Source organism: Vespa crabro, chromosome 14, assembly GCF_910589235.1.
Source record: "Vespa crabro chromosome 14, iyVesCrab1.2, whole genome shotgun sequence".
Lineage (NCBI taxonomy): Eukaryota > Metazoa > Arthropoda > Insecta > Hymenoptera > Vespidae > Vespa > Vespa crabro.
Window position 1 is genome coordinate 1,084,143 of NC_060968.1, and position 24,441 is coordinate 1,108,583.

General features: G+C 29.8%; 2 protein-coding genes across 4 annotated transcripts in view; one reads left to right on the top strand and one right to left on the bottom strand.

Annotated features, from left to right (window-relative positions):
• The first annotated feature begins 3,221 nt into the window (after nt 1-3,221).
• Nucleotides 3,222-19,746, top strand: LOC124428980 (LIM/homeobox protein Awh-like). Of its 3 annotated transcripts, none has more exons than XM_046973620.1 (5): nt 3,222-3,344; nt 3,699-3,781; nt 10,051-10,544; nt 17,815-18,269; nt 18,840-19,746. In XM_046973620.1, the coding sequence occupies exons 2-5, from the start codon at nt 3,776-3,778 to the stop codon at nt 19,046-19,048; spliced, it is 1,164 nt and encodes a 387-aa protein (XP_046829576.1). In that variant the 5' UTR covers nt 3,222-3,344; nt 3,699-3,775; the 3' UTR covers nt 19,049-19,746. The 3 variants fall into 3 exon arrangements, with proteins under 3 accessions (XP_046829576.1, XP_046829575.1, XP_046829577.1); XM_046973619.1 differs by having other exon boundaries at nt 3,227-3,344; nt 3,683-3,781; XM_046973621.1 differs by lacking the exon at nt 3,699-3,781 and having other exon boundaries at nt 3,227-3,344.
• A 1,663-nt stretch (nt 19,747-21,409) lies between these two features.
• Nucleotides 21,410-24,441, bottom strand: part of LOC124428999 (LIM/homeobox protein Awh) — a 29,063-nt gene continuing 26,031 nt past the window's right edge. The window contains exons 3-6 of the mRNA XM_046973655.1: nt 23,693-23,910; nt 22,599-22,847; nt 22,125-22,295; nt 21,410-21,737 (exon numbers count right to left, since the gene is read on the bottom strand). Of these exons, the coding sequence (XP_046829611.1) occupies nt 21,670-21,737; nt 22,125-22,295; nt 22,599-22,847; nt 23,693-23,910 (706 nt within the window). The 3' untranslated portion in view covers nt 21,410-21,669. The remainder of the gene's footprint in view (nt 21,738-22,124; nt 22,296-22,598; nt 22,848-23,692; nt 23,911-24,441) is intronic.

A 24,441-nucleotide genomic window follows, 5' to 3' on the forward strand; every position in this document is an offset into this window, starting at 1 on the left:
TCAAGTATGAAAGCAAAACGAGAAAAGAACAGAAACAAAGGAAAACTCAATAAAAGCAAAAAAAACAAAAACGTTCGATGAAAGGAATTGCGTCGAACTCAATAGAAAAAAATTTTAATATAACTACACGCACGAATTTGATGATTTTCGATATTTCATTCAACTACTTATATATACTTTATACCTGTGCATCTAAATTAACAAAAAAGAAAAAAAAGTAAAAGAAAAAGAAAAAAGAAAGAAGAAAAAAAAAAGAAAAAAGAAGGTAAAATTTGTAGACCTTTCTCACAAATCCATGGTCTCCCAAAAATGACTTCGTCGCCTCGCTCGTGAATCGTGAAAGGATCGCACGATCGAGATTTATCGGTTTAAAAAAATCCACCTCATCTCCTACGATCCTCCCCATCGACCTTCTTCTACTACACGCGTGACACAAGAAACAGTAAGTTTTCACGGATGGTCGCACACATTTACGTACGTACATACATACATACATATATACATACATATATGCATATATATATCATATATATATATATATATATACATGAGATATGATTTCGGAATGGCAATAAAAATCAAAAAAAGGGAAAAAGAAAAGAAAGAAAAGAAAAAAAAAGAAAGAATTAGGGAGGAGGAAGAGAGGGGAAGGAGGAGAAGGAGGTGGAGAAGCATAGCAAGAACTCGTTTGACACTTTTCCAGGCACTCCAACGAAAAATTATATTCATCATACTAGCGTGGGCGTATATGTATCCCTTTCGAATGGAATCGAAAAAAGATATATATATATATATATATATATATATATATATATATATATATACACAACAAAAAAAAAGAGAGAGAAGGTGTATCTGCCTAGCGTCGAAAGTTAGGCAGAAGGAATACTGTAGTGAATATGGTGTTGGACGAAGGGAATGGAGAGAATGATGGGGTCGGGGAGGGAGGAGAAAAGAGGGATGGGATAGAGGAGTAGGCCTATAGCAGTGATAAAAGGCGTTAGTCCATTCCAGAATGATTTATGTGTCGGCGAGGCCGAAATACAAACAGGTGCTCGAACCCCCTCGAGAACCCAAACTCATCGAAAATAAAAAATAAAAAAAGTGAAGATGGAAAAGTTGAATACATCGATGGTTACATAAATATGTATGCGAGTATGTACGTAGATGTAAGTAATAGCTATATCACAGTTTTTTTTTATTTTTTATTTTTTTTTTTTTTTATAAGAAAAAGATGATAAAAATTGGATATCGAGAAATGGGAGAGAAAGTTTGGAAGAGCGGATTCTATCGGACGGTTTAGATAATCGTCAGATAGAATTTCATTCTTTACTAGTTTGGGAGAGGGGGTTGATATAAGTAATTATTCTTAAAACGCTGACAAGAAGGAAGATATTTTGTGAATATGTTATAGATATGAGTATATATACATATATTATGTACATGTATATATATTTTGTGTACTATTACATTATTATTATATAGATAAACTTATCACAAATTGATTGATAAATTCAATACCTTCAAAAATTGTTTTTCAAGATTACTTATATTATTACTCACGATTAGGTATATAAACTGATCCAAATAATATATATATATATATATATATATATATATATATATACTTTTTTGATAATACCATATTATTATAAAGTAGATAAATCTAATAAAAAATGATTATCAAATTTATAGATAAATTAACAAATATATATTTTAATTGTTCCAAGAATTGTCTCCTACAATCAGGCTAGTGTCATAATTAGTGTAACATACATATACTGGGCTTAATCAAATATATATATATATATATATATATATATATATATATATATGTATATATATATTCTGGTATATACTTTTTTTTTATTAATATTTCATTATTGTAACTATAAATTAACCTAATAAAAAATGATTAATAAAATTTATTCTTTCAAAAATTTGTCTCTCACAATTAGGCTAGTTTTATAATTTCTGTCACTTAAGTACTGATCTAAATTAAATATATTTGTATATTATTTTTAATATTATTACATTACGTTTAAAACCACCGTATTATTATCAAGCAGATCAAGCTAACATTAACTAAAAACAGATTAATTATAATTTATATCAGTTTAATCATTACTCTAATCATGTATATATATATGTATATATATATACATGAGTTATATATATATACATATATATATTATATATCTAACTCTTTTGCCTCTATAAAAACAAAAATCACATGATTTGTTAAAAAAAAAGCCAACCCTACTTTTCTCTTTCTATTTGCCAAGAGATACGGTCTTTTAACAATCTAAAATTCTGTTTAGATTCTCTTGAATCCCCGTCCCTCTTCTTTCTTTTCCTCTTCCTTTCCTTCTCCTTCTCCTCTTCTTCCTTCTCCAGATATCTCTCGATATCTTATGCCGCACGATAAATGCACAAAGAAAGTAAGTTTACTCGTATAAGAGAAAGATGTAGTGAACACACAAGCGCGCACATACACACATATACGGAAAACGTGAAGTTCGTGCTGAATCACCGCTGAAATTCCATCAGAGTTTGCGATTCTTAGAGTTGAGAAAAATTCCGACAACAGTGTAGAAAAAGGAAAGCACGGGAGTAGGAAAGAGTAATAAAAAAAAAAAAAAAAAAAAAGGAAAGAAAGGAAAGGGAAAAAGAAGAAGAAAAAAATAATCAAAAAAAGAAAAAAAAAGAAAAGAAAAGAAAAGAGAACTCAGAATCAGTGGGGGGGGGGTGGTAGTGAGGAGGGAGATATAGGTTGCGAGGAGCTCATAAATGGGGGGATGAGATTTTGCACAGCACATGCGCTTAACTCACGCTAGCACATTACCCAACCAGAGTTAGGTTTCGTTCAATAGCAGGAATGAAAGAACATGGGCGTGTTCATGATAGGCGGAGTCCAGTTGTACCAACCTCTCCGATATTCTACCAAGAGTGGGACAGAGAAAGAGAGAGAGAAAGAGAAACAGAGAGAAAGAGAGACAGAGAGAAAGAGAGACAGAGAGAAAGAGAGAGAGAACCTTCTCCTGTCTAGTAGCTAACAAATGAGATAGAGGGAGAGAAAGAGAGAGAGAGAGAGAGACAGACAAACAGTTATACGTATGCTGAGTTTCTGTAGTATGAGTGTTACTTCTCTTTGGAGAATGTTAGTGTATAGGAATAGTGGCGCGAGTGGTAGGGGCATGATCGAGGATGCCAGTCTTCTCCGGGACACGGATCCGGATAGGATACTTGCTGATCTTTCGTCTTCCATCGTCATCGAAATTGTGAAAAAAGGAAGAAGAAGAAGGAGAAGAAAGAAAGAAAAAAGTTTCTACGTTCAGTTAATTGTGCGTTAGTTAATTACGATATTTCGATACAATATATATATATACATATATATATATATATACATATATATATGTATATATATATATATATGTATATATATATATATATATATATATATGTATATATATATATATAGTTTTTTTCGATTTTATTCTTTTTTCCTTTTCCCTTTTCCCTTTTCTTTCTTTTTCACTTTTCTCTTTCTTTTCTTTTTCTTTTATCTTTTCTTTTTCTTTCCTTTTTTGTTTTCATTCGGTGAAACCTTACTTTCAATATCATAAAAAAATAATCTCGTTTCGATTTGACTTGACGTGACTTTGGTTTTATTGTGAATAAGAACTTTTATGAGATAGTGGAAGGATGGAGTTGAAGGTCGAGGATTCGTGACCTCCTTCTGTTTTTTTGTTTTCTCTTAACGACAGGAGAAACAATGAAGGTATGTTTTTCTTTTTTTGAGGGTGGGGATGGGATGAGAAGTGGCCGGAACAGCGGTGGGTGGGAGAGAATTTTTATCGTGGTAACATTGTTTCTGATGATTAAGATTCTACTTCGATAATTATTTATTTATCGTTTCGTTACCGTCGGACGGACATAAAGTTTTTATTTCAAATTTGACTTAAAAAAAATTTATTAAAAATTTGCCATCTCGCAAATCGCGCAAAAGTATTCGATAAGTACGAGGCAATATCGGTTTAATTTTATTATATTAATTGAATGATGAATCTGTTAAAAATATATTTTCTAATGCAAAAACAGTAGTAATAATATTACTTGTTAATAAAAAAAATATGGTCATAGTCGTTGATAAATTAGTTTTTCTTTTTTCTTTTTCTGTTTTTTTTTTTACTTTTTTTTTTTTTATAACAAAATTGTCATATCTACAAACCAAAAATTCATCAACACACAAAGGTCAATCATTAATTAATTAAGGAAAATTAATTAAAGCATCGATTTTAAATAGGATTGTTATAATTATTCGAATTTCAAAGAAATAACAGATTTTTTTTTATCAATTAAAAATTTTATTTGATATTTCCAATAAATTCGTACGAATTTCGATAAATTTTTCTTTGAATATAGGTGATCGAGGAAAAACGAAATTATGAACTTTAGAAATTATGAAGTTATAAGGGATGAATTTCGAGAGAAAAAAAAGAGAGGGAGAGAGAAAAGGGGAGGGTGGTAATGGTGATGGTTGTGGTGATGGTGGTGGCGGTGAAGATGCACTTTCGATATTCGGTAGTGAGTAGTTGGTAGGCCGAAGCTCGTTTGACCCTTGCACTCAGGCATTTCTCATTTTGTCAGCTCATCTCCGTCGCCTCGGCCTTAAAAATGACTTCTATTATTCTTTCTCATTACGACTTGATTGCGTTGCCCGAACCACCTACGATGGCAAATAACATGGTAGATATTTTTCGTTGAGAAAAATTTTCGACGAGTTCGAATCTTCTTTCTGTTCTTTTTTTCTCTTTACGAAATTTACAAAAACAAAAGGAAGAAGAAGAATTTTTTGTTTTTAACTTTTTTATTTTTTTTTTCTTAAATAACATTTCAAATATTTAAATAATAACATGTTAATCTTGTTTAATAATATTTGTAGTTATCGTAACATATTTATATAGGTAATATAAATATATAAATATTAATATAGTAAATATTAGTATATATATTATAAAATATTTTTAATCAAATGATATATATTTTGTTTATAAATATTATATACTTCGAAATGTTTGCATGATCTTTGATTTAGTTATATAATATGTATTAAATATTTGTGATCCATGTAAGATTTATTGTTTATATGTTATTCGTTAGAAATTCGAAATATTATATAAACGGTGATCAAGATTTTTCTACAAAATTTTGTCAAAATTTTGTGAGCTTAAAAGACAAAAATTGACATGTAAAAGTTCGAAAATGAATTAAAAGCGTTGTAATAACTGAATTTTATCTGATTTACTTTTTTCTTTTTTTTTTTTTTAGTATTTGCAAAATTGACCGATATTTCAAAATGGTGTTACAATAGTAACCTAAACCTTCAAATGATTTCGAGTGGTAAAAGTTAATTTTCATCTTTTTAGGAAAGGTTTTCTAAAGAGTAGGTAGGATCTCTTTTTAAGTTGGGTCACCATTCCAAAGTGTTGTAAATTATCCCTCGTATTTTACTTGGAAGTCATGAATAGCCTCAACAGTAGACCAATGAATAAAGTTTCGCAAGATTTTCTTGACCCAAAGAGGATTTTCATGTCCTAAATGTGTCTCCTTTTCTAATCTCGTTTGTATTTAACTCTCGTTATGGTGTGACCAAAAATACTGAAGAATTCTTTGTAAGTAAATAGAAACCTTTTCTTCTTTAAAATACTAATAATTTGTAATCCTGAAGTTTTAACAGCCAAATAATTGTTGTTAAATAATATTATGGAAAATGATGCATAAAAATAAAATAATTTTATTCGTTTAAAGATTAATGATTTTTACGAACATTTTTCTAATGCGAATAATTTCTAATTCTTTTGACATTTTCAAATTTATTATACGGCAGCTATTAAATTAATATGGGTCATATTGTTATGAAATAATTTTAAAAAATATTTAATAAAATGTTGTCATATATATATATACACGAAATATCGACGAAATATCAAAATATTATCGAAATTTGAATATTACAAATATATAAATATATATATAATATATATAATATTATTTTATTAACATGTTTTTTTTTAATTTTATCCTACATTTTTATAGATCATACAATTTTAATATATTTAAACACGTTGAAATTATAATAGATTTTTTAAGTAGAAAGATTTTCAAATATCGATAATTCCTCGAATTATTTCATCGTTAAATTTTAACGATTTATCACTCAAAATTGTTAATAGTATTAAACTTAAATGTTATATCAACGAAGATATAATTATTCGATAAAATCATCTAACATTAAAGATATGATATTAAACATATTTTCACGGTTATGAAAGATTTCTTTAGAAAAATTTTGTTGAAAAATTTCGATAAAAAGAATTCAAGACTAAAAAAAGCAACAAAGATGAATATTTTTGAAATTTTAAATAATTATGATACGAAAAGAGACTTATCATAATGTATATGTACGTATATTATATATGGGAGATCCGGTGTTACACAGAGAGAGAGCCGATAGATTTTTCGCGATCGGCGTTGACGTTAATGGTTGCTGATCGAACGAAGGTGTGAAAAAAGAGAGACAGACAGAGATAGAGACAGATAGAAAGAGAAAGAGAACGAGAGAGAGAGAGAGAGAGAGAGAGAGAGAGAGAGAGAGAGAGAGACCGACGGAAATAATCGACGTCGGTGAATCTTTACGCCAACGTATCGAAAAGCCATAGGGCATAAATCACAGGTGGGAAGTTCGACTTTGCCTTCGGCAGATCATAAATCAATGGCCGTCCAGTTATACGTGAAATGATTACCACTCGACGTGGAACGGACAGAACGAACGAGGAAGAAGAAAGATAGAGAGAAATGAAGAAAATAAAAAATAAGATAAAGAGCCGTAGGATCTCTCTTTCTCTCTCTCTCATTCTGTCTATCTGTCTGTCTGTTTCTCTCTCTCTCTCTCTCTCTCTCTCTCTCTTTCTCTTTCGAAAATTGCCTGTCTTCGGTGTATCAACATTTTTACTTATACCCTGTATCGAAATTCTTTACTACCCAATATCACATCTATCTTTCTTATACATTTTGTAGATTTATTTTTAAAATCGATCATGCAAAATTCATTGGTTTATCTTACGTAAAATTAACATAGAGAATTTTAATAGTCAATCGAATAAAATTACGTATTAACTGGTAGAAAATAAGCGCTGGAATTTGATTGTCCGAAAGTGACGTGTAAGAAAAGAGAAAAAAAAGAATATAAAAATAAATGAAAAAAAAAAAAAAGAAAAAAACCAGCCATAGCTACATATGATAAAATATTCATGTTCATGAGTCGAACATAATATTATGTACGACAACATGAAAATTCAATGGCAATTCATTTCTTCCGATATGAAATTTGTAATATAATTAAAAAGTAACGAGTAACTATGTCATGTTACATATAGTTCATGTTAATTTGTAAAAGGACAAAAGAAGAAAAAGAACAGAAAAAAGGAAAAAGTAATATTATCGATGATATTCTATAATAAATACGATCGTGTATGCAAAATAGATCGAACTCGAAGCGAGGAGTTGTGGTAAGGTTGGCCGAACGTTCTAATTAATTCACCGGTCTAAACAGATTAGTCGATTGATCAATCGTAAAGTCGTAGAATAACAACTTGGTAAGTTTGCCCACGTGGTAATTAATATTATCGATTCTATGCTCGATTTGTACTCGTTTCTATCAGGCCAAAGTGAATTTTGTAAAAAAGGTTCATATCTATCGGATATATATATATATATATATATATATATATATATATATATATATACATACATTTGATCAGATTGTATTAATCCTGTTATTGATTTATGATTTGATAAATACATTTTTTTTCTTTTTCTCTTTTTTTTCCTTTCTTTTTTTTTCTTTGCATACTCTAAAACATCAATTTGATAAATCATTGTGTACGAAACAAAAACAAAAAAACGAAAAAAAGTAAAAGAAAGAAATTCACTAATTCACTAAAAATTCACTAATCATTCTATTAAAATATTTATAAATTTTTTGTTCTCGAAATATGAATGAATAATGCATCACTTTTCTTTATTTAGTTTTTTGTTTTGTTTAATTATTTATTAATGTTAAGTATTTTGTCAAATAAATGGTTATATATAATTTATTATGTATATCGATATATAATACAAACGATCAGTGTAAATAATTAAGTATCAGAATTGTGTCTAGATTTTTTTTTCTTTTTTATAAATACTCCTTTTAAAATTCTGTTATATCTATAAATTTTTTAATTAAAATACCGATAGTTTTTGTATTAATCGATGTAATACTGATCGCTTATATTATGTATTAATATTTTATTATAAATAATGATCATTTATTTATTTAAAATATTGATTAGAAATGTTTCAAAATACGAACTCCATAAATAATAACTATAATATATTACGTCATGTATATAATTATTATGAATATTTGGCATATTTTTATACAGTTTAAACATTTAGTATAAATATTTATATATTTCAGAAATATATCGTCGAATTTAAAGAGTATATTGTACTCATCGTAAAGATTAAAAAAAAGGTTATATAAACACGCGTTCGAAAACGTTTTTCTTTCCCTAAAAGTTATAAACGTTTTTCATTTATTACAGATCTTAAGAAAATGTGAAACTTTTACAACGTTTCATTATGGAAACTGTTGAAAATGATTTCCATCGAAATGATTTCCTGTCGAGTAAATAGTATGGATTGTTAATGACGGACATGTTGTTTAATGTAAATAAAAAATGAATATAATTTTATAAGAAAGCATTTTTGAAGCAATATTTATATGATTTTTTGTCATCCTTACCTTGAGTAGAATATGCTCTTTAAATTCGATACATTTCTGAAACATTTCTGAAACACATACATATATATTTTTTTTATCATATATATATATATGTATTTTATCATATTATTTTATTAATTTATTATATTATTAAATTTTTTATTCTATATATACAAAATAATAATAATAATAATAATAATAATAATAATAATAATAATAATAATAATAATAATAATAATAATTTGTTAAATATTAAGTTAATGAAACGTGTCTCACTTATACATTTACCTACAGGATAGATATATATTTCCTAAGGTTAAAATGTTCGCGCGAAGAGTATCTATAAGAAGGTTACCATAGCAAACAACGTAAGAGCGTAGGACGCAGAGCCATTTACGAGGATCTTAGTCACGTAACGAAGCATATCGGTGTAACACGTACCATGGTTTTCTTCTCCTTAGCCAGAAGCGTAAAGTACAAATGGCAAAACTATAGCTAGCTCATCACCAACAACGGATACATTGATACATCCCGTGTTAGAATAAGAGAGGAGACGTCATTTATCAATCCGACGAGAATCTCCGAGACTCCTTGGTTATTTATTATTTTCTTTTTCTTTTTTCTTTTTTTTTTCTTTTTATCTTACCTATATTAATTAAGATTTGGAGTCCGCAGCAAAGGAAGACTCTTGCGAGAATGCGACTTCTCCGACATCAATCGGAAAACTTATGTTTCTCGATACGGATAGAATAGCTTATATAAAAGAAAGAGAAAGAAGAACAAAAAAAAAGAACAAAAAAACAGAAAATGGAGATAAAAGAAAAGAAAAGAACAAAAAATTCTTATTCTTATTCTAAAAACTTTATTCACTCGGGAATAAAGTGGATAGAGGTTACTACCGGAACGGTTTCTCGCGTTTAACGGACTAGTATCGTGCTCTTTTCAAGTTGGCCAGTTGGCTTTACGAAGAACGTTAACACGATTCCATTTTATTACCTAATCAAACCGACGACATACAGATTTTATGGATCGAATAATAAATCCTGTTGTATATAATCCTCCTCGTTTCTCCATCCATTAATCATATATAAAAGTTCAAGAAAATATTTCAAAAATTTATCAAATATAAAACAAAACAAATTTAAATTAAAACGATTTAAAATTCACTTTATATATGTATATAAATATGTATCATTGATTTCATTTTATTTGATTTTTAGACAGAATTGGAGACGGATAGCGAGTGTTCGAATAGCATGATCTGCTCGACCAACAATAACAGCAACAACAACAACAACAATAATAATAACAACAACAACAATAACAATATTAACAGTGCTAATAACAAGAACAATAACAACAATACTCAGAATCATAACAATAATAACAATAACAACAACAACAACAACAACAACAACAATAACAACAATCATGGGCCTGGTAAGAAAGGAAACAATACAAGCACAATGGCAAAGGGTGCTATAGTTGTTGGGGGTGGAATTACTGCTAAAGAAAATGGTCAACAACAGGATGGCATGGAAATGGATTGTGGTGGTTGCGGAGAAAATGTCCGAGAACGAACCGTACTATGTGTTGGGGGTCGTACATGGCATTCGAGATGCCTCAAGTGTTGCGCTTGTGCCAGACCCCTTCATGATCAACATTCCTGTTTTCTTCGGGGGATGAGACTCTATTGTCGACACGATTACGCCCTGTAAGTTAATCTTTCGATTTTATTTCACTCGTCGTTTTGATTTAAAATTTCTTTTCTTTTCTTTCTTCTTTTTTTCTCTTTTAGATTAAGATAGTTATTCACATATTGCGGATTTATGTGTGACAATTAATGATGATTAATCATGCGGTTATTTCGTTCCACAATGATTCATCATTTCTTTTCTTTTAGACAAGTCGAATAACTATAATAGCCATCGTATTTATTTTTCCTTTTTTATTTTTGGTTTTTTTTCTTCTTTTCTCTTTCTTTTCTTCTTTGAATCTCCTAAAAACTTTAGCTTCAGCTAGATTAGGATTGCAAGTTATTTCACATATTGCGGATTTATGCGGCAATTAACGATGATTAATCGTACGATTATTTCGATCCACAATGTTAATTCAATTATACATTTAATAAAATAACAATTGCATTTAAATACTTTTTACTTACATCGAATAATACCAATCGATTATACACATATTTATATTTTTTTAATCTGAATCAAATAGAATTCCTTATAAATTAAAACCTTATAAAAACCTTATAAATGAAATTTACCATATCCTTTCTCTTTCTCTCTCTCTACTTTTTCTTCTTTTTTCTGTTTTATTTTTCTTTTTTTTTCTTTCTTTCTCTCGATTTTGATGATATACGATTACATCCGTTTCTCCGTTGCGTTCCATTCATAAGAAGAACGGAATAGCGAACGATATTCGGCCGGTAGTAGGCGATCCAGTAGTAGGATTACGGATTATCGATGGAAGCCAATAATATTCTTTCGTATCGAAGAGAGTACAGTGGCACCCTGCTGATTCGAGGCGGATGCCCAAAGCCGATCTTAAGAAGACGTTTCTCGGCTACCACTACGGGAGCTCATCTCGAAAAGAGAAGGATAGAAGGGGAAAGAAAAAGAGGGAGGTAGTGGACTAGGGGTTGAGAGGAAGGGGGGTGAGATCATTTGTTCGTCTTATGCTACAACGTCACGACGCCTGTTTGAATTTTTAACATTTTTAACTAGAAACATTCTCTCTCTCTCTCTCTCTCTCTCTTTCTCTCTCTCTCTTTCTCTCTCTCTCTCTTTAAGTAACTTTTGGATTGGGTATATTATTTGGTATATTTAATCTAATAATAATTATAATGATAATAATAATAATAATAATAATAATAATAATAATAATAATAATAATAATAATAATAAAGAAATAAATATTGTCAATTATGTGTACCTGTTACCGTTAATTGAATATTAATTTTACAAATTTCTTAATCAGTCTTTTTTCTTTCTAAGTAACTCTTGAATTTGATATATTATTCAGTATATTTAATAGTAATAATAACATCAAATATTTAACAAGCGAAATAAATATTATTGATTAGGTGTATCTGTTGTCATTAATTATATATTAATTTTACAAATTTTTTAGATAGGAATACTCTTTTTTTCTTCCGAGTAACTTTTAAATTCATGATATTTAATAATAACAATAACAGTAATAACAATAACAATAATAATAACAATAATAAGATGAAATATAATATATTTTTTATCAAATTAATCATTGTCAATTGTATATATGTTACTTTCGTTATTTACTGTATAAAATTTGCTGTTTTGACAATGGATAAAACGAGCGACGATTTTATCCCTTTAAAGTTCTCTTTCCATTGCCCATAAAAAATAATTACTTACACAACTTTAAACTTCCTATATACTCAAAAAATTTCATCTATCTTAATATTTTCATGTTTGATAATCTCATCCTATCGACGAAAACTTACTACGTAATGATCAAACTGGATATCCAACTAGACTTTATTTCTGATCCATAAGACGTGATCGAGCATGAAAAGAACAAAAAAAGAAATATAAATATAAATAGGAATCCTCTATGATATTTGAAAATCTATGATGTTAGAAGAGGCAGATGAGGGTTAGTTAAAAAAATTTTTATTGGTTGTTTAGCAAAGGAAAGGTCACGTGGCTTGAGGATCTATGAGCGTAGAGATCTACAGATCACATATATGTATATGTTACTGTGGGTTGCGTTCGACGTCTTATACGAACGTAAGAGTCCCTCGCCGTTGGGTGATTAATGTCTTCCGATGGTTCTTCTTCTTCTTCCTCCTCTTCTTTTTCTTTTTCTTCTTCTTCGTCGTCGTCGTCTCCTCCTTCAGACCTCACGTACAGTCGGCTATTCACATCACTGTACACTCATGCTCGTGCACGACCTGCGAAGTCACGTTGACGTAGAAGGTGTCCCGATGCCGGTGAACCCGAAGAAAAAGCCGAACCGTGTCTCAAGACCGAGTTCTATACTCGATCATCGAAAGATTCGCAATCCTAAGGATCTAGAGATTTAACAGGAAGGATCACCTTCGGGGGATGGGGAAGGGTTTGAAATTCTTCATTTGGGACGGATGCATTCATCTTTGGATATCGCTTATGTTATCGAATGGATCCTATTGTTAATTTTATGTCAAAAACATTTTTAACATATAATTGAGATCGTTCCATAAATATACTTGTTTTTGCAAATACATACAACTTACGTAATTATTAAAATATAAAATAGTATATATTGTTTATCATGTTGCATAACGTTTACTTCATTGCAATAATTCCAATTTTTCTGAATTTGTAATATTCTAATAACAATTTTAATTCAATCATGAACATAGCCAGGATAAAATCCCAGCAGACGCTGTATTACTTATTATCATATACCGATCAACAATGTGTTAATAAATAATTGATAAGTGACTACTTGCTCATATAAGTCAATTAATTATTACGTTCAGCGAAGAGTGAAAATCAATATTTTCTTTATCTTCTATAAACTAGACGTCGTTGGAGCTAACAAAGGACAAACTAATATGTTTCTGATTAGGTTTGATTAAGAGTAATATTTTTATTTAATCGAATTTAATTAGATATAATTTAATTATTTTCCTGTTCAATCATTCTTTCAATCTGAAAATGACTAGAACATATAAACAGTAGTGGAAAGGTTTAATGATAAGGGTTTATAGTCATAGGCCATGTTTCGATATCCAAAAAGGGGGTCAGTTTAGAAGGTAGGAGAACGGGTATAGTATATCCTGGCAGTACGTTTTACATGTACTACGTGGGTGCCGAGTCACGAGTCGAGGCTGCCGAGTGTCAGTGTTCCAAAGGTCTAAGGAATTCGCCTCGTAAGGCCCCGAGGACCGGGGCCTCACTCTCTCCCCCTCTCTCTCTCTCTCTCTCTCTCTCTCTATCACAAGGACCCCGGCGCTTTTCAAGTCGCAAGAGCCGCCTTTTAAATTAATAAATATTCACTGACACTTTCTCCCATCCTCTCGCGTTATCGAGCGCTCCTTTAACCCTATCGCATGGGCCGACCAAAAAAAAATAAACAAGAGATAGGAGAAAGAAAGAAAGAGAAAGAAAGAGAGAGAGAGAGAGAGAGAGAGAGAGAAAAGAAAAAAGGAAAAAGGAAAGAGTAGGCGCGAACAAAAATCGTTCTATTAGCCAGTTCCTTTACCTTCGAATCGAAACGATCTAACTCGGCTTAATTTACTGTGTCCACTAAAGTCAATAAGAAAGTGAGCTATATTATCGTTAGAAAACTTATGGTTAATTGTTATCAACTTTAATCCTTTTAAGAACAGGTTATCATAGTTTGAAATAGCCGAAAATCTATACATTTCCAATCGTTAATTTTCTACATTATTCTGTTCAAATAATTTTGTACTATTCATTTTTTTTTTTAATTTTAAAAGCATATACATTATATCTAATCATTTTCCCTTTAATAATTTTTCTTTTAATCCTAAATAATTTTAATTCAATCGTATCTTCTAATCATTTTTGTTCTAATCATTGAAATATAGACGTCAAAAAGATTAAAATAAATGACATTTGATTAAATAAATATTTAAATATATATATATATATATATATATATATATATATATCGATCATTAAATTTCTATTGAAATAACAAGACGTTAATTGTGAACAATATGGAAACAAGATAATCACATTGACATTAAAGGGGATTAACCAATTGGTCGTACTTCCTTTCTGAACGTAGGGAAACTCAGTAGTAAATCGTAAAGAATGCGTTGTGGAACGGCTAATTACTTGGCAAGTCGCACGATCGGCGTGTACTTCGAGGTAGAGGGTAATCGTGATCTGCATGCAGATTGTAGGTACCAGTCGATAGAGAGAAAGAGAGTGCTGCTGCATGACTGGGGTCGGGACTAGCACCCGACTTAATCCTTCGTTGACTTATAGGGCCCGCCTATGTCGAAGAACAAATGAATAAATTAGGGCGGAGCCGTTTGGTAGCCGACGTACGACCCTGAAGATTTATAGATACTCGATACCAGTTCTCTTTCTCTTTCTCTTTCTTTCTACTGGTGGCTGGTTACACAGGCCCTTATTTTACTCCTTCTTCTTTTCTTTCACGAGTTAAGGGTATAAGAAAGAAAGAAACAGAGAGAAAGAGAGAGACAGAGAGAGAGAGAAAGAGAAAGAGAGAAAGAAAGATAGATAGATAGATTGATAGATGGAATGATAAAGAGAGAGAGAGAGAGAGAAAGAGAGAAGGATGGCGCCACTGTTTATGCAAATGGCACCTTACCCAGCCTCTTCGAAGATATTGCGATTTGATTCGACTATGCGGTAGCTGTTGTTTCTCTCTTGACTTATCTCTCTCTCTTTCTCTTTCTCTCTTTCTCTCTCTTTCTTTTTCTGTTTCTCTCTCTTTCTTTCTCTCTTTCTCTTCTTCTATTTCTCTTTCTCTTCTAGGTGTCCGAGGCAGGGCTTCTAGGCGTGCCCTTTACACGATCAACATAACCAATAATACCCCGAAAATATCTTCGATACGACGATGACTATGCACAGGACCGAGACTAATCCCTTCCCTGGCTTACCATATTTTTCCATACAATAACCCTATACGGTCGATGGTAGACCAACCGATTCTTCTTCTTCTTCTTCTTCTTCTTCTTCTTCCTCTTCTTCTCTTTCTTCTTCATCTTCTTCTGCATGGTTGCTCTTTTCCTTGAACTTATGTACTATAAGAGTTTGATCCTATCTAATATGTTCCTATTTTTCTTTTCTTTTTCTTTTTCTTTTTTTTTTTTTTCAAAGAAAAACGTGAACGTTTCTTCGTGAGAACTTTTTCTTTTTCTTTTCTTCTGTTTTTCTTTGTGAAAAGATCACGTTCAGAGTGATCCGAAAATGCACTTCTTCTTGGAATTTATTATCTATTTCGATGTTACGTTTTAAAGAGTATGTTTTAAAGTGAGGTTATGAATTAATGGACATACTTTAGTTTGTCCTTTACTTCGATTTTTTTTTTTTATATTTACTTGTAATTTTATCAGCTTGATAATCGTTGCAGTTGGTATAGAAAAAGTGTCTGGGTATTGAATCTTTTCGTATTTTGAGTTCAGTGCTGGAAAAATGAGATTATAAATTTTAGTAAGATACATTGCAATTTTTTTTTATTATATATATATATCAATAAATGTATATGATTTTCATAATTTATATGATTTTAATAATTCGAATAGTTCTGTTAAGAAGAATTTGAAATTAGGAAATGGGAAACAAAATATTTGGAAAAGAAAATTGCATGATCCTCGAAGAATTGAAGAACAAATCTTTTAACCTTCTTACTTGATAATAATAATAATAATAATAATAATAATAATAATAATAATAATAATAATAATAATAATAATAAAATATAATAAATATACATAATAATAAATAATATAATATGATAATATTATGTAAATATTATATGAGATGATCACTTACCAAATCAATTAATTCTATAAAATAAAAAAAAGAATGGAGTAATGCGATGAAATAATATAAATCATTTTTTAAAATTCTCGTTAAAGTATAAATTCAAATAAACATTGTAGAATGTATAAAGGCCTTGCTGTTACGTTTGAATTGCATTATTGCAACGATTTACATTAGAGTGCTGAGTTAAATCAGATTGATTTTTGAAATAAATTATTTTTTACGCGATGTCCAACAAAATTTTGTCATTTAATGGTATTAAATAACAGAAATTAGGGAAATTCATTGTGAATATAAAAAGTAAAGACCCCATCAAGTACTTCGACACTTCAATTTAAAAAAAATTCAAAAAGTGGAGTTAATTGAACTGGTCAGCGAAATTGGCTTATAAAATAATAATAATAATAATAATAATAATAATAATAATAATAATAATAATAATAATGATAATAATAACAATAATGATAATAATAACAATAACAATGGCGATGTTAATATCGTATTTAATAAACAATTGGCTTATTGAAGGGATATCATCGTCGGCTGAAATTCAAAGGGTTCGAGTCATTTGTTGGCCAGATGGAAGCCACGACTGAGACGTCGAAATAATCTCGACGTAATCTACTTCCCGAATCGCGATGGCAACCCCTCTTAAACGGTGCCCCTGGTTTCTGACGCGCGCCTTTAGGAGGGCCGCTGGACATCGACTTCGGTCGAGTAGTATGTTAATGAGGACAGGACCGTGTTCGGGTCTGGCGGTCCTCAATGAACCTGCACCGAGACGCATGAGATAAAAATAAACTGAACGTTTCTCTCAGCGACACAACACAACACAATCCGTACCTTCTCGCGATAACCTTAAAATGCAATAGTTTATTATTTTTAGTCCTGTATTTTTTATTTATTTATTTCTTTTTTTTTTATCTTTTCGCGAGTTCACCTTTCTTCCACATACTTGAAAATATATTATATATATATATATATATATATATATATATATATATATATGGATGATGATTAGTTGTTTGTATTATCGTGTCGATTCTTAATTGACCAATTATTTTGAGATATAACTTGTCGAGTGACACTCGATACTGAATTTTTGAAATAACTTCGTCGATCCTCAATCTATCATCGTATTTTACTCATTCGACTAAGTATTATATAGAATCACCGTATTATGATACGCGTTCGATGAATACTATTTCACATCATACGATGACAAAGTATCATTACGACATGTTTTGATAACATTGGTAACATGTTATTTGAAACGATATTGATCTGCTATATCAAATTGCAATGATGAGTCATAACAAAAGTAGGACGATAAAAAAAGATCTTCTTTTCTTTTTTTTGTTGTTGTTTTTTTTTTGTTTCTCAAAAAATCAATTCAAAATATAATTCGAACGAAAATTGATATCCTTTAATGGGTCCCATAAAAAAAAAATTGTATTGTTTCAGAACGTTCGGTGCTAAGTGTGCAAAATGTGGGCGAAGTGTGGGCGCAGGTGATTGGGTTAGGAGAGCCCGTGAAAGGGTTTATCATTTAGCCTGTTTTGCTTGTGACGCTTGTTCACGTCAATTATCGACCGGTGAACAATTCGCCCTGTTGGACGCACGATTATTATGTAAGGCACATTATCTTGATGTAGTAGAGGGAAACAATACTTCTTCCTCCGAAGATTGTGACTCCGAACATGGTGGCAAGGGTAGTAAAACAAAGAGAGTAAGAACTACGTTCACCGAGGAACAACTCTCCGTATTGCAGGCGAATTTTCAATTGGATAGTAATCCCGATGGTCAGGATCTCGAAAGGATAGCACATGTAACTGGATTAAGTAAGAGGGTCACACAAGTATGGTTTCAAAATTCAAGGGCAAGACAGAAGAAGCACAGTGGCAAAATCAAAACGCAAAGTGAGTTTATCGTACGATTTATTTTATTTAACTTATTAACTACAAGAATATTTTATAATCATTAATATCCAACAAAATGTTGCGATAATATTTGAATTTCATAACTTGGATTTATTAAAAATTTGACTTTTCTCAAGAACAAAGTAGTCTATGAAAAAGAAATTTCTATTCCGAATTTTCGTTTTATTTTTGATTTCCAACAATGGCACGATACGATTTGGTTTTTACAATTTGGATTTATAAAAAATTTGACTTTTCTCGAGAACAAAGCTATCTATAAAAAAAATTCTATTCCACACTTTCATTTTATTTTTGATTGTCAAAAATGCTGCAATACTATTTGAACTTTAGAATTTGAATTTATCAAAAATTAAAATTTTTTTGAGAACGAAGTCGCTTATGAAAAAGAAATTTCTAGTTCGCACTTTCGACTTACTTATTTTAAAAAAACTTATTTTTAACTCCAGTAAAAAAATGTAATCACTACAATTTTCTATTTTGTTATTAGTGATTTTTTAAATCACTATAATTTTCTATTTTGGCCCTATTTTTTTTTTTTATATTTTACAGTGCATCATTCACCACCAATGCAACATCACCCGACGGAAATGTATCCCAGTAGTGTGAACGTGGTCGGAGCATACCTAGGTGGTTATCAAGGTGGCAGTGCCGGAAGTGAAAGTCCCGGAAGTCCATTAACCCCACTGACACCAATGACACCCTTAACACCAACTACCCCGACTCATCACCAACCACAATTTTGTCATCAAACGGGATAAAAATCTGCTCGATATTCGCCGATCTTTTTTTGTATGTACATAGAAAAAAGAAATAAAAAAAAAACAGAAAAAGAAGGAAAGAAAATAAAAGAGAGAGAGAGAAAGAAGATGAGAAGATGAGATTAAATAAAAACAAACAAATAAGCAAACAAAAAATGGTCGGTCGTAGAAAATGGTCGATCAGTAGTTTAGTAACATAAACGAGCTTTTAATTTTTATTTATTCGACGTCAGCGATTTAAATCGGTGCAAATTTCTAACGAAAAAATAAAAAAGAAGAAAACAAAAAGAAAGAAAAGAAATTGGACTTCCTGTTATCCTTCATTAATGTTAAAAACAAAAGAAAAATATAAAAGTAAAAGAAAAAAAGAAAAACGCGGGAAATATACGATTATTAATTAAATCGAATTTTCAGATAAACGATACGTAAATATAAGTACATGTAAATTTGCTTTCATATTTTTTATATCTGTCGCTATCGAAAAGATTTGAAGGATGAAAGGATTGTAAATAAATAAATTCTCCGTTTCCTCTTTCTTACCCGGCCTATCCCTCTCCCTCCTTCTTCCAACGCCCCCTTTGAACTTTTTTGTACATAAAAAAATTTTTAGAAATAATGTGCGATCATTATACGTACGATAACGTTCTTGCACATTCATTACTGCAATACTGTAAGCCTACTGTTAATAATAAAAAATGTCTTTTGCTGTTATAAATATATGTTATTTGCATATATCCCTCGTTTACCTTTACTTAATAATAATTTTAAATAATAATAATAACAGTAATAATTACTAAATATTTAATTAATAATGATTACTGAATAATAATGTTCTCAATCTCAATATCGATGAACATAGTAATCGATTAAAATAAAAATTTTAAAGTTTGAAATTTACAAAGTAGTGAATTAATCTTCAAAGTATTAAAGTAATCTAAAAAATGAAAAATATTAAAAATAAAAAGAAATAATTTTTTCAAAGGATTTCAGGGTCGTAGGAATAAGTGTGTCTATATACATATACATATATATATAATATATATATGTGTGTGTATGTGTATGTATGTATACTCAATCGTATATTTTATAATAGAGCTTAGTTTACAATATTTACATCACAGTACATTCATATTAAATAAAATCGTTACATCGCGTTGTTTTCTTTTATTTTCTTTTTTTTTTCTTTTCTTTTTTCTCTACGTACTGCGAAAGATAATTCCGTTCGGGAACATTGCTTCTTGATGTCATTCGAAAATACGTCAAGGATACGTAAAACTTATTCGGATTTGTTTTTTTTTTTTTTTAACCGATGTAATTCTATATTTTTCGATCCTTTGCGATTTTTAGAATATTACCATCGATAATTTATATCGACAGGATTCTATTATTTGATTAGAGGAAGATTCGATTTTCTTGATGATTTATAAATCTACATGGCGGTAATCATGTGATGATCATCAATGATCCATATAATGAGAATCGATCAGAATAAATCAAGAAATCTATATATATTCGATCATCCGATCATTGAAATCGATCAGAAAAATATAGTAAATCTGATAATGAAAATCGATCAAAGAATATCCCGAGATCTATGGAAGATGAAGGATCTATAAATTTTAGGATTTTCTCTGTGCGGTATTTATCATCAAATCATCGATATCAATGATCATATCGATATATAGACGATTCATAAATATCGAGATTTTTTTTCTGATCGATTTTATTCCTAATTTACTTATCTTCTAAATGAAGAATGATTCGTCAATCATCATCGTACTGAACGATAAACGATCTATTCATAGATTCTTAGATTTTTTTCTGATCGATTTGGAGTAAATTTTTCTTTTCTTTTTTTTTCTTTCCTAAAAAATCGTTCGACGAGACGTTACAAGTTTTTTTTTTTGAGTTCAAAGATCCGTGTTGTTTTTATTATTATTATTTTTTCTTTTTTTTCTTCTATTTCTTTCATGGTCTTCGACACTGACAGGTTCTATATTGATTTTGGTCGGAATAGGATCATCGAATAGAATCGTGACGTTTCATCGATCCTTTCAAAACTTCTTGACAAAGCTAAAAATTGACTGCATGGCAATAATAGCCTAATATCGTACGTAATTTAATAGCTTAATTAATGTTTCCTTCAAATGCATTCCACTTATGCTAAAAACAAGTAGGTTTTTTTCTTTCTAAATTATCTAAAAAGAGATAGAGAAATAGAGAGAGAGAGAGAGAGAGAAAGAGAGAGAGAGAAAGAGAGAGAGAGAGAGAGAAAGAGAGAGAGAGAGAGAGAGAGAGAGAAATAGAGAAAGAGAGAGAGGGGGAAAAGAGAGAGGAGAGAGGGATATAATGATAAAAAGAGAAAGAGAAAGAGAATGAGAGAAAGAGAGAAAGAGAGAGAGAGAGAGAGAGAGAATGAGAGAAATAGAAAAAAAGAGAGAGAGAGGATGGAAAGTGTACCTTAGATTCGTGACGAGTTCTAAGATAAATTAAAATATAACGCGCCGTTGGAAGGCCCATCCGGAAATAGCGCTAAAACTGAAGCTAACGTTTCTTCTTCGGATGATAAGAAATAGATAAAAAGAGTATTTACAAATACGTAATCGATCCAACGGCGCTAATTATACTTCGTTCGGCATCGACAACATCATGGAGTCCTGTGAGAGTTCATCCATTGACTGTTCCGAACCTAAAGAACATGTAGAGATTTTAAAAGATTAGGCTATTTCAATTTTAAACATAGCGCTTGGATACCGTTATTAGAAAAAAGAAACAAGAAAAATCGCTTGAATAATTTTTTTTTTCTTTTATCTTTTTTTTTCTTTTATCTTTTTTTTAATTTTTTTTTTATCTTATTTAAATGGCATAAAAAAGAAATCTTGTAAATGTCTAGAGTAATCTTGTAAATTGTCTAGAATCTTGTAAATTTTTTTTTCTTTTCTTTTTATTTGAAATTTGTATGTATTTTTTTTTTAACATTCTTACCATATTTATGTACTTTGCTTGATTCGTTATTATTTTGGCTTTTTTTTTTTTTAAGAACAAATAAAAATAATTTAAAAATTCGAAGCCGTACCGTGATTATGATAGATCGAAGGCGTGGGACTTTTACAGACGGCTGGACTGAGTTGCACCGGTTGCTGACTATGCTGATGTTGCTGATGTTGAAAGGAATAAGTCAGGTGTAAATTGATGTGTCGACCAAAGTCGGCCGGTGATGTTGTTGAATTTGGCGGGGATTGGTGTACTGTAATCGTCAATGAAACGAATTAAATTTATTAACAAATTTTATTTATATTAAATAATATTTATAAAAAAAATTAGATTTATTAAAAGAAATGATTAACAAAATTTATAAAAATTTGCTTATTTATTTATTTATTTATTTATTTATGAACAATGGTGAATGGATTTAGAAAACATGATTTAGAACCCATTTTTCTGGTCGTGTAAAAGAAATAAAACAAAAAAAAAAAGAAAAAAAGAACAAAGAAGAGAAAAATCGTAAAAAAATTCATAAGAAATGCAACAAAATAGAGGAACAGCATACCATGCTGGCCTTTCATTTTTCCCGTATGAAGATGCTTCTTTTGTCTCGCTCTAGAATTTTGAAACCATACTTGTGTCACCCTCTTGCTCAATCCTGTCACGTGTGCTATCCTTTCTAAATCCTGACCATCAGGATTGCTGTCCAATTGGAAATTAGCTTGGAGAACAGAAAGTTGTTCCTCGGTGAACGTTGTCCTTACCCTCTTTGCTTTGTTACCACCCTTGTGACCGCTCTCGGAGTCACCGCCTTCTGCGAAAGTACCAATTAGTTTTGCTCCCATGGTTTTATACTTAATCGTGATCATCGGAGGGTTTTACTGCAAAATTTTTATTTGTATAATTTTTGAATCTGTTCGATGTAATGATGAATAAAATAATAATTTTTAATAATTTTTATATGTATGAAGAGAACAATAATATCTAAATAAACATCACTATTATTATGTATATATGTGTGTGTGTATATGTGTACAAACAATTGTACACTATTGAGTTGTTTGTTAAGCAGTTAAGTTTTATTATATATAATATGTATTATATACATATATATATATATATATATATATATATATATATATGTATATAATATTTTTATATATAAATTAATTTTAATATATATATTAAAATTAATTATAATCAATATATTAATTTTATAGATAATTTAAATTAATATTAGATCGTGTTGTTTATTTCGATATAAAATATTGAAGTGATCTATCAAATCAAATATTTTAACATCAGAGTACCGATTATCGCTTATCCCATTACAAATAACAGCATATTTTATTGTATTATTAAACAAACATGTCAGCAATTATGAAAATGACATAATTCTAATTAAAAATCTATTTAAATTAATATATATATACACATATATATCATTTATGTCTTTTATTACATTGATTTACATATCTAATATGAATTAAATCATCTTCATAGTCACTGACTGAAATGAAAGATTTATTAATATTATTAATCATTTGATTTATCATCTAAATGACAACATTTGATTAAGAGAAATCATTTTTTGATTGAAATAGTTTTCTGTGTTTATAACGTAAAAATTGATTTACTATAATTTCTGGGCATCCTCACCATCGGATGAAGTATTGTTGCCTTCGATGACATCCAAATAGTGAGCTTTGCAGAGTAATCGTGCATCTAAGAGAGCGAATTGCTCCCCTGTCGACAATTGACGTGAACAGGCGTCGCAGGCGAAACAGGCTAAATGATAAACCCGTTCTCGGGCTCTTCTAACCCAATCACCTGCGCCTACGCTTCGTCCGCATTTCGCGCATTTAGCACCGAATGTTCTGAAAAATACAATATTTTATTAACGAACAACACGTTGAATTAATTTATTGAATTAATCAAGATGTATGTTTTTTTTGTTTTGTTTTATTTCTTTTTTTTCATTTTAGTATTTGACATAATTGTTTATTGAATTATTCGACTAATACAATTTTCGTTCTTTTTTTTTCATTTATTTAATATAATTTTTATTATCTTAAATAGCTCAGTATACGCGAACAAATATATAAAATAAACAACGACAATTGTTTCGATGACAATTGTTTATGTATTTTATATAATTTATATATATATATATATACTTTATATATATAAAGAATATATACAAATGTAAATATATGTATATATATACATATATACATATAAATTAATAAGTATTAAATTAAGTTATTATATAAATAATGAAAATAAAGTACTAATTGATATATAAAAATTGAAAAAAATTATAAAAAATTGCGGCAATTCAAATCTGAATGCGTGTGTCTCATATATCATTATATTATTTATGTTTATTTTTACATCTAATACAATAA

What these genes read in the sequence shown, in the direction of transcription:
- LOC124428980 (XM_046973620.1), top strand. An exon ending in TGTCGACACGATTACGCCCT is followed by an intron (nt 10,545 to 17,814) that starts GTAAGTTAATCT and finishes GTATTGTTTCAG; the next exon opens with AACGTTCGGTGCTAAGTGTG. An exon ending in TGGCAAAATCAAAACGCAAA is followed by an intron (nt 18,270 to 18,839) that starts GTGAGTTTATCG and finishes TATATTTTACAG; the next exon opens with TGCATCATTCACCACCAATG.